At 38.2% G+C, this 15,813-nt stretch overlaps 1 protein-coding gene across 4 annotated transcripts in view; it reads right to left on the reverse strand.

Moving 5' to 3' along the window:
• LOC308705953 (DNA repair protein RAD50-like) overlaps positions 1 to 15,813 on the reverse strand; it is a 75,128-nt gene that overhangs the window by 43,657 nt on the left and 15,658 nt on the right. For all 4 annotated transcript variants that reach the window (XM_081391276.1, XM_081391274.1, XM_081391275.1 and 1 more), the window contains 7 exons: positions 8,598 to 8,783; positions 6,479 to 6,683; positions 4,989 to 5,117; positions 3,810 to 3,975; positions 2,950 to 3,143; positions 2,073 to 2,279; positions 691 to 873 (listed from right to left, as the gene is read on the reverse strand). In XM_081391276.1, the coding sequence (XP_081247402.1) occupies positions 691 to 873; positions 2,073 to 2,279; positions 2,950 to 3,143; positions 3,810 to 3,975; positions 4,989 to 5,117; positions 6,479 to 6,683; positions 8,598 to 8,783 (1,270 nt within the window). The remainder of the gene's footprint in view (positions 1 to 690; positions 874 to 2,072; positions 2,280 to 2,949; positions 3,144 to 3,809; positions 3,976 to 4,988; positions 5,118 to 6,478; positions 6,684 to 8,597; positions 8,784 to 15,813) is intronic.

A 15,813-nucleotide genomic window follows, 5' to 3' on the forward strand; every position in this document is an offset into this window, starting at 1 on the left:
AAAGACTGGAGGATATTAGGTGGTCAGGAAATCGCAGAAAGACTGTGCTGACATCTAGTGTTACAGTTATATACTGCAAACATTGTGCTGGCAAACTCAAACACATCTAGAACTTAACACATTTTGTAGGATATATTATGGTATCTCGAGATTATTAGCTGAATCCTGGATGTTTCGGTGTTGTTCAGATGCAGTTTAGTATCATCAAGTTATGTTTACCACAGGCTTTTATTTTACTCTTAAAGTGAAAAACCTTGTTACAAAACCCCATAGGAAATAATTTTGAAGGAACCAGCAGCGAATTAAACATCCTGGTTCTGATGTCAGCTCTGCACCCCTTTATTGTCCGAAGACATTTGTTTTGTTTATGTTTGCTGCATTTGTTTCAGAATTAAGCATAAAGATGTTATCACAATGGATGATTGAAGCATTTATAAAGCACTTTTCTAATGTACTACTGTACAATACTGTACATACGGTCTCTCCTCAACCACAACTGGAGAGAGGCTGGTTCGGTTTAACGTCTCATCTGAAGGACGTGCTTTTTTTGACAGTATAGTGTCCCCATCACTATAGTGGGACGTTAGGACCCACACAGACCACAGGGTGAGCAGCGCCCCCTACTGGCCTTAACCTAGTTTTCCCAAGAGTCTCCCATCCAGACTCAACCCTGCTGATGTGTGTGTTCACCTTGATCTTCTTGAGCATGTCCATCTCTGCATGTGCCCTGGTGTGTGTGTTGAGCAGTTCCATCTCTTGGTCCAGTCTGCGCTGGGCCTGATCCAGTTCAGTTTTCTCCTTCTGTAGATCGATTACTTCTGCCTTCAGACTGTCCACAGTACAGGCCCGCGTGGCATTATCAAGCTCACGCTCCTATAAACACACATACATTAAGAAAAACACATACAAAAGCAATGCAGGGTGTCAATGATGGTAGTTTTGTTGATTGTAGTGTTAGTATTGTTTTCTTTCTACAATTTATTTTTCAGATTTTTTTTCTGAATTTGTTTTGCACTAATCAGTTGTTCCTTAAGTTGGCAACACTGGCCCGGCTGTTGTTTCACAGTAGAAAACCAAACTAAAGATAGGGAACAACAACAATATACTGAAGACTGCAACAACAACAAACACGCATTGACAAGCGATTGTGCGAGTATGAAGGTAAAAGAGTAGCAAAACTCAAGAGCATGTAGATGTGAATTTGAGAACTTGTACAATAAATATTAGTACTTGTACGTGAACATTTAAGTAGTCACAAATGTGTAAAATGCCATTCCCAGAAATACAATGACAGACACAAACTTGTAATATATATTTGCATTTAATCTTACATTCACATTTGCAGTACAACCTCATTTAGGCACTTGCAACTTCTCAAATCTGTCACTGCAATTTAAAATTTCACGCCTTAACTTATGCTACTCTTTTCGCGATATATTAGGTGCAAAACTAACTTGTGCACTTGCAACCCAGTGACAGCGAGGGAGAAATGGGGGCGGGAGCAGGGGTGTTAAAGGAGCTGTTTTATTGGTTGGTGTCTAGCCAATGAAATGGGACTTCTATTGTACGCGATGATGTCATGAAACCCGCGTCCTCGCGGACGCTCTGAAACGCTAACATGGCTTAAGGCATTAGATTGATATTAAAAGAAATAAATTATATTATCAAACTCAGTAAACACCATACTAATAATGCATACTACAGGAAAGCAGATGAGCACAGAATATGACGAAAGAAAGTTCTCAAATTCACATCTACGTGCTCTCGAGTTTTGCTACTCTTTTACCTTCATATGTGAGGGGTGTTATGAGAGAGCCGCAACTTTATTTTAAAAGAAGACATTTTTATCAGTCATAACTTCTGGAGAAAAATAGGGCAAACACTGGACATAGATGAAACTTTCTAGAGTGCATGTGTCAACCGTCTGCGTTTGTGCATGCTATCAAATGGAGTACATTTTGAAAGGCTACGAGTTCGACTGTACGCATATGCCAGCGCACGTGTTAAAGACAACTAAGTATACTTTGGGCTTAATGCTCAAAGCAAGTTTAGTGGTGTAGTGCAGATCTAACCGCTTTCTGAAGCTCAGTGTCCAGCTCCTGCAGTCTGCTAGAGGAGCCCTCCAGTTTTTGGAGATCACACTTGATGTTCTTCAGTTCCTGTTGTTTCTTGGCCTGTATGTCTCTCTTCAGCTCAACGGTTGTCTCTAGACCGGTCTTCTTATCACAGAGATCACTGATGCTTTGTTGCTTCTGTGCCTCTTTCTCCTGCATATCTTGCTGAAAACAAGAAATTATTATTCAAAATGGCAACATGCAACAATACTAATATTGAACATTTGAAAATATATGAAGTTTCAGGATATTTATAAATATCTGAATTAATTTTATTTTATCATTTTCTGTTAAGCATTGAATAATACAAAAATAATACAATTAAATTGTTACCCAAACATTACATATGTCTCTATATTGGATAAAACACTTCATAAAGTGTATAAAAATTGGCAGTGCAACATATATATATATATATATATATATATATATATATATATATATATATATATATGTATATGAAGAGTTCAGATGCAAAAAGTGCCATCTGAAATTTTCTTCTAGAATGATCATTTTTATCAAGCTCGTATATTTAAGTTCAGTAATTTCACTTAAATGACAATGAAGAGGTAATCTTCATTGCCATTTAAGTGAAATTACTGAACTTAAATATACGAGCTTGATAAAAATGATCATATATATATATATATATATATATATATATATATATATATATATATATATATATATATATATATATATATATATATATATATATATATATACACACACACACACACACACACACACACACACACACAAAAGTGAATTTACCAGCATTTACCAGCCAGCGTGAACTGGCTGGTAAATGACGTCCTGCAGTTCAATTATCTACCATAGTTTGGTTGAGGGCTTCAGTGTCCTGGTCCAGTCTCTCTTTGACTTGTCTGTGGAAACTCTGGAGTTGTCTTTCGTTAAGAGGTGTCCGATCATAGCCCTCCAACTCCAGGGAAGACGCTAAACTCTTCACCTGGGTGTCCCTCCTTTTAATGTTCTGTGTGTGTCTATCTGCCTCCAACTGCAGACGGCCTTCAAATGAACAGAAACAATGACGATGAACAGCTCTGAGAAAGAATAAACATTTTCCCTGCTAAAAATGCATTTTGAGCAAAATCACTCAAAGTGAAAGTATTAGTTTTTAGTGCATGTCTATAAGTATAGTGTACTTTAGGACTGCAATAACTATAGGACTTAGGACTATATGGTGTCTTAGGACTTAGGATTTAAATTTAAAAGGAGGATAAATGATGAAGGCCACAAATTGAGATAAAAGCAAATATATGTGTTTAATGCCAAGTTGCCCAAAGCTCGAGACGAGAGCACTTTATATAAGAACTTCTAAAAAGGTCATGATCATGTTTGTATGTGGCCTTGCAGGTAGCCACACCAAGTGCTTGCGTTATTTAATGGGGCTAAAATAGTTTTTTTTCCCACTTAATCATAGAAGTAATGAACAGATCAAATTAGCTGCTTGTTGCAACTCTAGTGAATCTACCCAATACCACCTTCCTGTGAGTTACAATAGCAAGTAGCAAATCAGGCTGTGATGTAAACAAAAAAAAAGGACGTCAGTATTCTCCTATTGACTCTTTTAAATACTACAATCAACGAAACAACCATTTGATCATATATAGAGAACACATTTCCACCACCACCACACAACAATAAATGAATAGCAAAGGAGCAAACGACTACCTTGCTCAACTAGCAAGTCAGATTTGATGCGGTTCATCCTCTTGCACTCTCGGCCGGCCCGTTCAAACTCGCGCTGGCACTCTGTAAGTTTCCTTTCCTTCTCTTTGACAGTCTGCTGGTGGTTCTGATACATGTCCTGCAGCTGATCATCTGAGCCCTGAAACACCTAAAAACACAGCACATCACAGAGTCAAGGCGCCCCAAGGAATGAACACACGGTGTGCTGCAAGGCTCTGGTCTTAGGCCCTTCGTATTTCTTTCCGTACATGCTCTCTTTAGGTGATATGTTTAGAAAACATGGTATTACGTTTCATTGTAATGCTGACAACTCTACATTTCTCCAGACTCCAGACATTTTTAATATTGATGGTTTTCTCTCTGTTTTATTACAACTTAAGAAGAAACCTTTGGGGAGAGAAAGAGGGGAGGAGAAAATCGAGACATAACTCTGTCAAATCTGTCACTTGGGGACATTTAATATTCTACAATATTATTGATCTGCCTGCATTGACACCATTATATGAGAACTGAATTGAGCTGGACGATGACATCACTGTTTTCTCCAGAGCTGCTGTATATATAAATTAACTAAATTAATGAAACATCACTGAGCTTACTTAAGCTGGACTGTGACGCTATTTTCTTCTGGAAACAAACTTTGCCCTATTTGCATTATTTCCCTGTTATCTCTGTAAAGCTGCTTTGAAACAATCTGTATTGTAAAAAGCGCTATATAAATAAAAGTGACTTGACTTGACTACTAGTGGACCAAAGCATCAACATTAATGTTACTTCAATGGGAGCACTGTTGAGAACTAACACATAAAGAGTTTATTTGGATCCACAGTAGTCCAGAAGAACCCTTAGGTAAATTAAGAAAATGTAATGGCTTTTAGTAAGAAAACGTAGTGGATGGACCTCTTCTATTTTCAAACAATATAAAACAAATGGCAAAGATAAGCAAGCAAACGCAAACCCCTCATTCCTACATCAGATGAAAAACAGCAGCAGTAAATATACCTAAGCCATCAATTACTGAACATCCTGTACATGTTTTCTATGCAAAGCACTTCCTCTGCTTTCACATGATCATTATCTGGCATTTATGACTAATACTGAGAAGCAGTGAAAGCTTCATAACTGATGACTGATATTAAAAAAACCAAAACCTTGGGTTACCTGCTCCATCTTTTCCTCTAGTTCCCGGTTATCATCCTCCATCTGTTGCTTCCTGCTGTCCAGAGCTTTGATGTCATTATCCAACTTCATTATTTTGCTGAGGCTGCTGTCTATGTCATACAGTCGGTTCTGAAAATATGGGAAAAGTGTGTTTAGTGAATATACATCACATGATTGCATGAGTGTATGGGCTAAAATTCAACTGATGTGCAGTCAAGTACACATTTTGAATATTTTACAGTGGGGCTCATCTATCTTTTGTTTTTAACTCAACTGATCATAATGTGAAGCTTCTGTTTTTGCACTGATGTCAGACTTATCAATAATTTAGGATCAATTTTATCTTTTAGTTTGGTATCAAAATAATAGGTATAAGTAAATAACAAGTATCAAATAAAAGGAAAAAAAGTATTAATCTTGATGACCTTTTTATTAATTAAGAATTTAGATGTCTGGATTATTTAAAAAATATGCATTATTACATGTTAATGTAAATACATACACGTAAAAAAACATATTTTTACATATTTTCTAAAACATATTTTCAAAGACAACAATACTGTGATATATGCTGTAACGGACCCTAATCTGCACTACAATCATAGGGTTGGACGATATGAATTTGGGCTATTATATCACGATATAAGTAATTTTATTTCAAGATAACGATATATATCACCATATATATATCATTTTGCTTTAAATTAGGTTATGATATCAAAATTGTTGATACCATAGAAATGTCATAATTCTTGTCACCAATGTCAATATCACAAAAAACGAATACTAGCCTTACAAGCTCACTGAAGACATGTAAACAATCAGCAATAAAATAAGAATAAGAAACCAATTTCCAAGCAATATGACAAAAAAAAAAAAAAAAACTGCAGTAGAACAAATAAATAATAAATGCTACATGAACTGTATAAAGTAATCAAATGTATAAAAAAATCACTATAGTCTTCGTTAAACATAAATTTCTTCTTATTAAAGGTACAAAAGTGATTTTGTCAGTGAGAGATTTTCTCTCTTTTGTTGTTTGATTATCATGAATGACAGACAGCAGGAATACAAAGCACTTTAAGACCGAATACCCTGACCCAATATACTGTTACACGTGTTTTCTTTCTTAGCTGTTTACTTTCACTTGAGACATAACTGAATGTGTTTAAGACAGGCATTTTGACATACAAATTTGTGTATTTAACCATTCAAGGCCAATGCTTGAAAACGCATGCAAATGGTAAGTTTTCGTGACCATGCCGCACAGCAACGTCACGTGTGCAAGTAACTGCGATAAAGACAACAGTCCAAAATTTGTACTGGTTAATCGTGTCTACTGCCCCACCCAAACACCTGCCTGTATTAAATACAATTTTAAATATTCATTATCCAAAACAATCAACTGCCACAGATCTCAAAAATGGAAAACCTCTATTCTAAAATAAAAGAAAACTGGCTCAGCCAACAAATTGCCGTCACAAATTCACCTCCAGTGGGTCAATCTGATTCTCGATGCGTTGGACATTCTCTTTGGAGGACGACAGCTGAGCCTCTTTAGTGGACAGCAGCTCTCTAATCTCTTGGGCTTTATCTTTGTTCAGTTTTAGGTACTTGAGCTCCGTCCTGCAGGAATTAACAGTCTGGGCCTGCTTCTGCCTCAACGTCTTCAGGGTGTCCAATACCTTAATGTACCTTTAAGCAAAAGGTTTTGGTTATTTTCAGTCAATCATTTGCAATGCCAGCTTAATATGAGTAAATGACACCACAGCACAAGCCAATGTGAAGCAAACAGTCTGTTTAAATAGACACTCATTTATCGCCATCTACTGGTGTAGGCATACAGAATTAGACCCATAGAGTTCAAAGCTTCTCTGGCATGATTGTTGAGAATTTCCAGTATTTACAAAACATACATTGTGTAGATACTACACAACAGTCATTTATAGGGTAATAATATGCATTAAATGAAAGGGAAAATAAATAATTATATACAAATGTCAAACTTTTAAAAAGACTTTGGAATGAGATGATGTTTTCTTGTAGGTTTATATCATTTAATGTTCTGATATATATATATATATATATATAGGGCCGTTGAATGCTTGAATCTGATTGGTTGACGAACGTTCTAAGGTGTGCATTATTTTCAGGGAAACGCACGGCTAAAGTAGTTCCAGGCAGGTCTTGACCCCATTACAGTTCCATATCACTTCGCGTAGTTAACGGTAATAACGGAAAATAGGATACAATTCATAACAAGAAAAAAACATTTAGCCGCATGCGCTTGATCTGGAATTTTCAATGTCTAGCTTCACAATCAATGGAAACATGCAGTTTAATGTGAATAAATAAAGTATATAGTCCTATCTATAATCAATAGAAAATTAAACTGAATATAGGCTAAATAAATGGATAGTCCTGCAGCACGGATTATTATTGCAGATAATATAACAAATAAATAATTATTGATAGGCCTACTTGTTAAAAGGGCTTTGTGTTTAATTTATTTGGCTAGTCTACTGTCATCTGTCAATAATAGAAAAAAAAAGAATGAATTCGAGTTAATTAAAAGGAATTGAATTAATAAATAAATAATAATATTGACACACATGCTTTTCTGTCTCATTATTGCAACATCTCTCTCTCTAATAACTGCATTAATAACTGGGGACACACTTTAAGGCCGGTTATGAATGTAATCTGATACGTATGACTGATCATGTCCAAACGTGTGTTCAGCGCGTTCAGTCTGTGTTCAAAGTCGGTGTTTAAAATATGCTGCGATGAAAACAGTCAGAGAATGTGTCAGCTAGTCGTGTGTCCCCAGCATTAGTCTGCTATCAGTGGCTCAAACCTCCGTTACTAACTCTAAAATGACGTTTTGGAATTAGCAACGGAGGCAGTGGATTAGATGCGTAAGAAATTAGTCCTACATACAAGAGCGTTTTAATGACAAAAACTTTACAAACGTCTTGAAATACATAATCTGAACAATGTTTCGAGGTGTGGTAACTGTAGTATAAGCGGAATAATTGACTTCAGGCCGTTGAATTATTAGAAAAATAATGCACACCCGAGGTGGTAATGCGGTCACGACGCGAAGCTGTCGTCAATTATTCCTTACATATATATATATATATATATATATATATATATATATATATATATATATATATATATATATATATACATATTTATCTATTTATTTTTTTAACACATATTAATGATTAAAACTTAATTTGAATGCTGTTATGGGGATGATATATCTATGCAGCAAGAATCAATTTTCCTAGATCTTTTGAGATAAAATGGCTTGATAAACTCATAAACTGACTGAAAACATCCTTCACACTCCAAAAGCATTAATGCAACAAAAATTACTAGACAAAAATTAAAGGCATTCAGTGCTGTTGCCCATTAAACATCTGTGAAGGGGATCGTCTAATTCTAAGGTTCAGAGAGAGGATGTAAAATGAAAAACTAAAACATGATGCAGATTGTACAAAATAGTCATATGTGGACCACAGGAAAAGAAGAACAATTATAAAAAGTACAATATGACCCTTTCAGTGAGAATGAAGCTTCAGTGAGAAAGTTGAAAAATACCTTGTGGCTGAGAAAATCTCATCAAACTTCTGCTTGAGGGCTTTCCCTTCACTGAGAGGCCAGTTGGACTCCTCTTGGTGGCAGAAGATGACATGGCTGATGACAGCTTTGGAGACGCCCAGGGATGAGATCATCTCACGGTCTAGTTCAGCACATTTAGAGCTCTGGATCTCTTTCTCTCCGTGCCTGCCATCAAGAGAGGTCAAGATGTATTAACATCCAACAAGAAAACAAGTCCTTCAAACAGGGTACATAATTTACACTTTTCATGGGCCAAGTGGGAGTAAAGGGTTGGGAACCGAGAACCGGAAGTGTTTTTTGAAAAATACCGGAACCGTGCGGAATTCCTAAGTTTTGGTTCCAAAAACGGTTCTGGTGCGATGTGTGGGCGAAGTGCTGGGAGCTTATCCTTTAATAGCAATGTCTCACCTCATGAATATTATAGGGCACCTATTATGCAAAATCCACTTTTACATGGTATTTGGACATTAATGTGTGTTGGCAGTGTGTGAACACAATTACCCTACAATGATACAAATCCATCCTCTCCTTTTACTCTAATCCCCATTAAACCAAAGCAGTCTCATTAGACATGCCCTTTTGATTCTCTGAGAAGTGTGACATCATACTGCTCAGGCCCCGGCCATGGCCATGGCCACTGACTGACAGTCCCGCATTACCATAGTTTCCGCCCTCAGCCAGTTGTACGCACACACACAAACAAACATTATCCGTGACTTGTGTTTTGTCCTTGTGTCTTCGTTCATTTGTTTGTTTGTTGTCTGGGAGTAGTCGGTCTTTCGGCGGGTAAACGCTGCGTCGGTCAAACGCAGAATAGTCAAACGCTCTGTGTCAGTCGAAGAGCGTCTGCTTATGACGTTACGGTTGTGAACAGGGGGATTATATGTGAATTATGTGTTTGATATTTACGTGTTTCTGTGTTATTAATGGTGATGAATATATATATTTGATAATTACCGGTGAGAATTATTGTTTAATGTTGATTGATGAATGTTTTTAAGTGTTGATAATGTAAACGGTATACAACTTACCATACTTACCTGTTAATGAGTGATGCCAGAGAGGGCGGAGTCTGGTCTATAAAAAGTCGGGCCAGACTGTAACAGTGGTACCCAAAGCCTCAAATCTTTGTGAACTGTGGATACGTTGTGGATAGAGTTTTCGTTTTTAGTTTTTTTAGTTTTTTTGTTTCCTGTTTTTTTGGGGGGGGTTGTGCACACATGTACAAATATACTTCACTGTGGACTGTCTTACTCATTGGCACTGTAAATAAATTACACCCTGCATGGGAGTGCTGTGTGAGTTAGCCATCTTTTTTTTTTTATCCTCACGGACTCCAGATACTTTTTCCCTTCTCCCCAAAGTGGTGGCTGCGGTGGGATGGCAACTCACAAAACAGCGCCAAAAGGCAGAAAACCCCAGGCTGGGTTGCGACGATGGAGAATGTGGCTTGGAATTTGGCAGAGACTACAAAGGAAGAGGAAGTGATGGCAGGGCTTCCTGATACATCGAGAAAGTCCAGGTCACTACGGACTGAGCCAATGACTCCAGACGCAACAGGGAGGGTGAGGGAATGGTTTCCCCTAATGCATCAGTTCCTAGACGTACAACAGCAGAGAGAGGAGAGATATATACAGGAGCTCCGGGCTCTATGCGAGTCTATCCGGCAGTCGCCTCGTCCTGCTGAGACGTTGTCTGACAATGAGAGCTTGTGAATGGAGCTACCAACACCAGCTACACAGAGGGTATTCACACAATGCAGAACAGCACACGCCAGAGACTCCCCAAGTGTTCCGGTGCTGAGAGAGCCGATGCATACACAAAACAGAACCAAAGATGTCAATCTTCCAGCAGGGGGAAGACATTGAGAATTACCTTCGGCGGTTCGGGCATCTGGCCAAGACCTGGAGGTGGCCTGAGGAGGAGTGGAGCTATCATCTGGTTCCATTACTGACCAGGCAAGCATTGGAGGTGTACCTTGCGATGGATGAGGAGCTGGCAGAGGTGTATGTTGATCTGAAGGAGGCGTTTCTGGAGAAATTCAACATCTCACCAGAAACCTACCGGCAGAGGTTCCAACACCTACTGTTCCAGCTAGAGAGTCGCCATCCGAGACTTACCATCACCTAAATAACCTGTATTAGCGATGGGTATGACCGAGAGAGCATTCCAAGGGGGAGATTGGCCAGGCCATTATTTTTAAGCAGCTACTCCGATTGCTTCCGTATGATGCTCGCACCTGGGTAAGGGAGCATGACCCAACTTCAGGACTGGCAGCGGCTAAGCTGGCTCAGCAATACCTGAACGCTCATTGGCGGAGGTCCATGCACTCTAAAGGTACTGTTTGCACGCACTTTGGGGCTGAGAGGGGTCGTGCTGAACTGTCAGACAATGCAAAAGCCCAAAGCCAACAGGGGGGAAAGAACTGGTATGCTTTTACTGTCAGCGGCCGGGACAAAAACTAGACTGGCTGAATATGTAAAAAAGAAAAAAAGAAAAAAGAAAACAGAAAAGCAAAGGCTACAACAGAAAAGCAAATAAAGTAAATTTTAAACAGAACAGAACAAACTTTTAGAACAGAAAAATAAAATCAAAATGTAAAGATTTCATATTGTAGAAGTTGGGGGAGCAGCGAGATAAACAAACAAACAAACAAAAAATACAGCATTTTACTATTCTGTTGAGGAATGAGACGAATGAAGAGCGCTTCTCTCTCGTGTGCGCAAACACACTGACTGCTGGACAACCTTACTTCGGGGTATTTATCAGTGAGTAAATTCGTGGTCGAGAGGTAGAATTTTTTATTGTGGCCAAGTCAACAAAATGTTAAGAGTCTTTTTCTGTGTTGTTTAATGTAGGCCTATGGATCTGTTTTGAAAATTTTCTTTCGTTGCTATGGGTATCACTGTCTGTCATCTAAATTTCTGCATTCAACAGCACCAGAAGATTTTGTCGTCTGTGCAGCAGAGGCTCTACTGGAATGTAGCAAATGTATGTTGTAATGTGCCATTAATAATTAAACAAAACCCTCGACTTTAATAAACTGTTACCTATTTAAGCATCAAGAACGGTAAAAGATAAAAGCTGTCGGCCAACATCGGTTAACAGCATGTAGCTATAGGGTCTACAATGTTATCGTCTAAACGCGTGTTAATAAAAATGACAGACAATGAATAACAAACCTCCGAAAAGTGTTTCGAATCAATAAATGCACATTTCAAAAGTTTTTATTTTCGACAAATATTAAACTAAAGACAAAATTATGAAATGAGTTTATAGAGCTGAGTTTCGAACTCTGAACACTTGAAGCCCCATGAGGCACAAGTTGTAGCGTTGACCACAGAGCTATCGTCTTTAAGCTTAACATTTTACGCTCATGCAAAGCCTTACTGATGTAACATTTTTCTATTGCAATGTTTTATGTTTAACTGTTTTCATTATTTATTAAAGAAAATTATGCTAATCATAACAACCTACTGTAAGCAATTTAATTCTTAAAATAATATAGAATGCTAAAACAAAAATGCTGCTGACTAACATCGGTTAGCAAGTCCTGATAACGTTTAAATTTAACGATCATTTAGTTTCATTTATTTTACTGTTATGTTTCAGTTAATAAATCTAATAACAAATTAAAATAACACGAAGTATACGCTAATACCTATATAGACTCATAACCTAATGTTTAGCCTACTTTGCTTAAATTTAATGCAATAATAGAAGCCTACATTTGTTTCAGTTCTAAATTTGTACTGTAATTTCAGTATTGTTGTTATGAAGTTGTAACAGTTCTAGGTTGAATTCTCTGTTACTAGTACTTTTTCCGCCACACTAGGGGGCGATGTCCTTAGTTTTGAGGGGGGAGGATGCGGATATAAGCAGAGAAGAAGTGAAGTTAAGGGGGGGGTAACAAAACACATGGATGTGAGCTGTAGCTCAAGGTAGTCATCTGTGATTTGGCGTTTGAGGAGAAATAGGTATTTTCTTTGCTACTCATTTAAGCCTTATGTTGTAATTGAGCACATGCTAAGTAAGTCATGAGACAAGTTTCTCTATCTTGACTGTTTATTCTAAGTTCGACCGCTTAATGCGTGTGGGAATCATCTATGCTAAGTAAGTCATGAGACAAGTTTCTCTATCTTGACTGTTTATGCTAAGTTCGACCGCTTAATGCGTGTGGGAATCATCTATGCTAAGTTCGACCGCTTAATGCGCGTGGGAATCATCCATGGATTATTGACTGGGTTTGTCGTCTTCGAACTACCTAAGTCTGTAGAACTTCTAGTGGATATTAACTGACCGAACGCATCTGGCCATCTTTGACTTTGAGAACGCTGGACTTGTGACAAGCTGCGTTGGAAACCCAGGTTTTCTATCATACAAACGATTGAACTGATATGTAAATATGGTGTGGTTTTGCATGGAGGGTGAACACGTTTGATGTTACTTGGTTGGTACTTAAATATAATCACTGATAAAACTCAATGAAGGGTACCCTACCTCTTTACAATGATTTCGTTCTCTCTTTTGAAGTTTAAGATGGGACGTTACAAAGTCGTTTAACCAAAATGTTTCACTTTAATTTACCTGCTATCACAGCTCTCAATGAACCGCACTAGAGACAATAAACTGACACTTTTCAAAGTCTGTGATTATAGCGCCACTTAGTGGTAAAATGAAGCAAATACACATCCCCAATTTAATCCCAGCGGGAATGGCGCCAGTAAAAGTATTATTCTGGTTGACTACCAACTGTAAAATGTACCTGTTGAATGTTGCTATAGTAGACATAATTCTAGGACAAGACTTGACAGTCTTAAATGAACTTTTACAAGCCACTGATAAAAGTCTCTGAAAATGTTGCCACTGTAACCCCTGTGAAAGTGTCATGTCCAGCCATTACTTGGTCGCAGGCCAGGGCAGGTCTTCAGCCGCTGTCAGATCTTGATGGTAGTCTGTTGCAGGGCGGGATCAAGTCTCGATGTTAGTGGCTGGTGGGTACCAGGGAATATTGCAGAGTTACAAATAAATGATGAGACTTTAAAGGGATACTCCACTTCAAAATGAAAATTCTGTCATCATATACTCACCCTCATGTTGTTTCAAACCTGTATGAATTTCTTTCTATCTTCTAAAGGAAGATATTTAGAAGAATGTCAGTAACCAGACAAAAATATATACTATGGAAGTCAATGGTACCAGAAACTGTCTGGTTACTGACATTCTTCTAAATATCTTCCTTTCTGTTCAGCAGAAGAAAGAAATTCATACAGGTTTGAAACAACATGAGGGTGAGTATATGATGACAGAAAGTGGAGTATCCCTTTAAAACCTTTGTTTGAAACAGCTGCTTCGGCTAAACTATCCAAGTCTGTGTAATGAGAGGTATGAGCCATTGAATAATGTGTTGTATTTGCAAGCCTATGGTGTGACCTGTCTTGTTGTACTTGTTGTCATCAACTTATCTTACACTTAGCACACACAGTTCCATGGGCTGGTCATCTAGGCCAGCGTTTCCCAACCGGGGTGCCGTGTGTCGAGAGATGGGGTGCCGTGTTTTTAAAATTTTAAAATTGCTAATAAAAATTGCCCTACCTGTAAGGATGGGCACAGGTAAATATATTTATTATGGGCTTATGTGAAGATTGTTTTAAGTTGACTTAAATTAAACGTTTTTATATTTTTTGGAGCCTAATAATGTTACAATTTGATAGCTTTCAATTATACTTTGGTGTTGAATGGTGATAATTAATGTTTAAAATTGGGGGAAAAAATAATTTAAGACATCAGTAGCAGTATTGGTATCAGAGATACTGTACTGGCCTTTATTCATAAAAATATGCCATAAAACAATGATTTAAAATATACTGTCTTTGTTGTTTCTACATTAATTTGGCGCTTAACTGTGACATTATTACATTATAAAATATATTAAAAACATATATTAAAAATAAGCCATAAAACACAAATACACAGAGTGAGCAAACATTTAAGTGAGATTTGCAATGGTAATTGAGCAATGTTTATATATGAGTAAAAGCCTTAATCAAATATGTCATCATATATAGTGATCTCTTCAGAAAATATTACTGATTCCTTTCAATGGATGGACAAAAATAAAAAGATAACAAAAATATGACAGTAGGCGGTTCTCCCCTGTGGTGTTGAAAATCGATACATTTCAAGGTATCGTATCAAAGTAGTATTGTGACAACACTAGTGTAGTATGCCACAAATTTTTGAACATTTTCAAAGGGTGCTGTGACTGAAAAAAGTTTGGGAAACACTGATCTAGACCAACAAAAGACATATGCACGCATCAGCTCACGTTTTCACTGGCCAACATTATATACTGATGTACTGACACACTGCAACACATGCACCACATGTCAGAAAACCAGTGCTGTGACCCGGCAGAGCACCCTTGTAACCTCTCCCTGTGATTTCTGAACCTTTCAGGCGGATCGCCATGGACATTGTGGGGCCATTGGATAAAAGCAGTGCAGGCCACCAGTATACCTTGGCAATCAGTGACAACGCAAAGGAGGTATCCAGAAGCTTTTCCACTCCGCACTGTCACCACACCAAAAATCGTCCATTGCCTTGTTCAACTCTTCTCCAGGGTAGAATTACCAAAGGAGATATTGATGGACCAAGGCACTAACTTTACGCCATGGCTCATGGGGCAACTGAACCGACAGTTGGGCATCACCACCATCAGAACAAGCCCATACCCCCCACAGACAGCCAGCCAGGTGGAAAGGTTTAAGCAAACCCTCAAGAATTTGCTGTGAAAGTTTGTGGCAGACACGGGACAAGATTAGGACAGGTGGCTACTTTTTGTTTTCTTCGCTTACAGAGAAGTTCCTTAAGCTTCGACAGGTTTCTCACTGTTTGAGCTCCTCTACAGTTGGCAAGTGCAAGGACTGCTGGACCTGCTGCGAAAGAGCTGGGTGTAGAGTCCTCTAGCCAAGACTGAGGAGAAAGGCATTGTGCAGTATGTGTTGGAGATGAGAGACCATCGAGAGTAGTACCGGGACCAAACGAAAGAAAACCTCCAGGTGAAACAACAGGCACAGAAGCGGTGGTATGATCAGCAAACAAGACTACGGCAGTTCCAGCCAGGACAGAAGGTGTTACTCTTGCTAGTCTTCCCGGGAGAGCTGTCGTGGAGCGCACCTGCAGCACAATTGAG

The sequence above is a fragment of the Scardinius erythrophthalmus genome (assembly GCF_964197995.2).
Source record: "Scardinius erythrophthalmus genome assembly, chromosome: 17".
Taxonomy (NCBI): Eukaryota; Metazoa; Chordata; class Actinopteri; order Cypriniformes; family Leuciscidae; genus Scardinius; species Scardinius erythrophthalmus.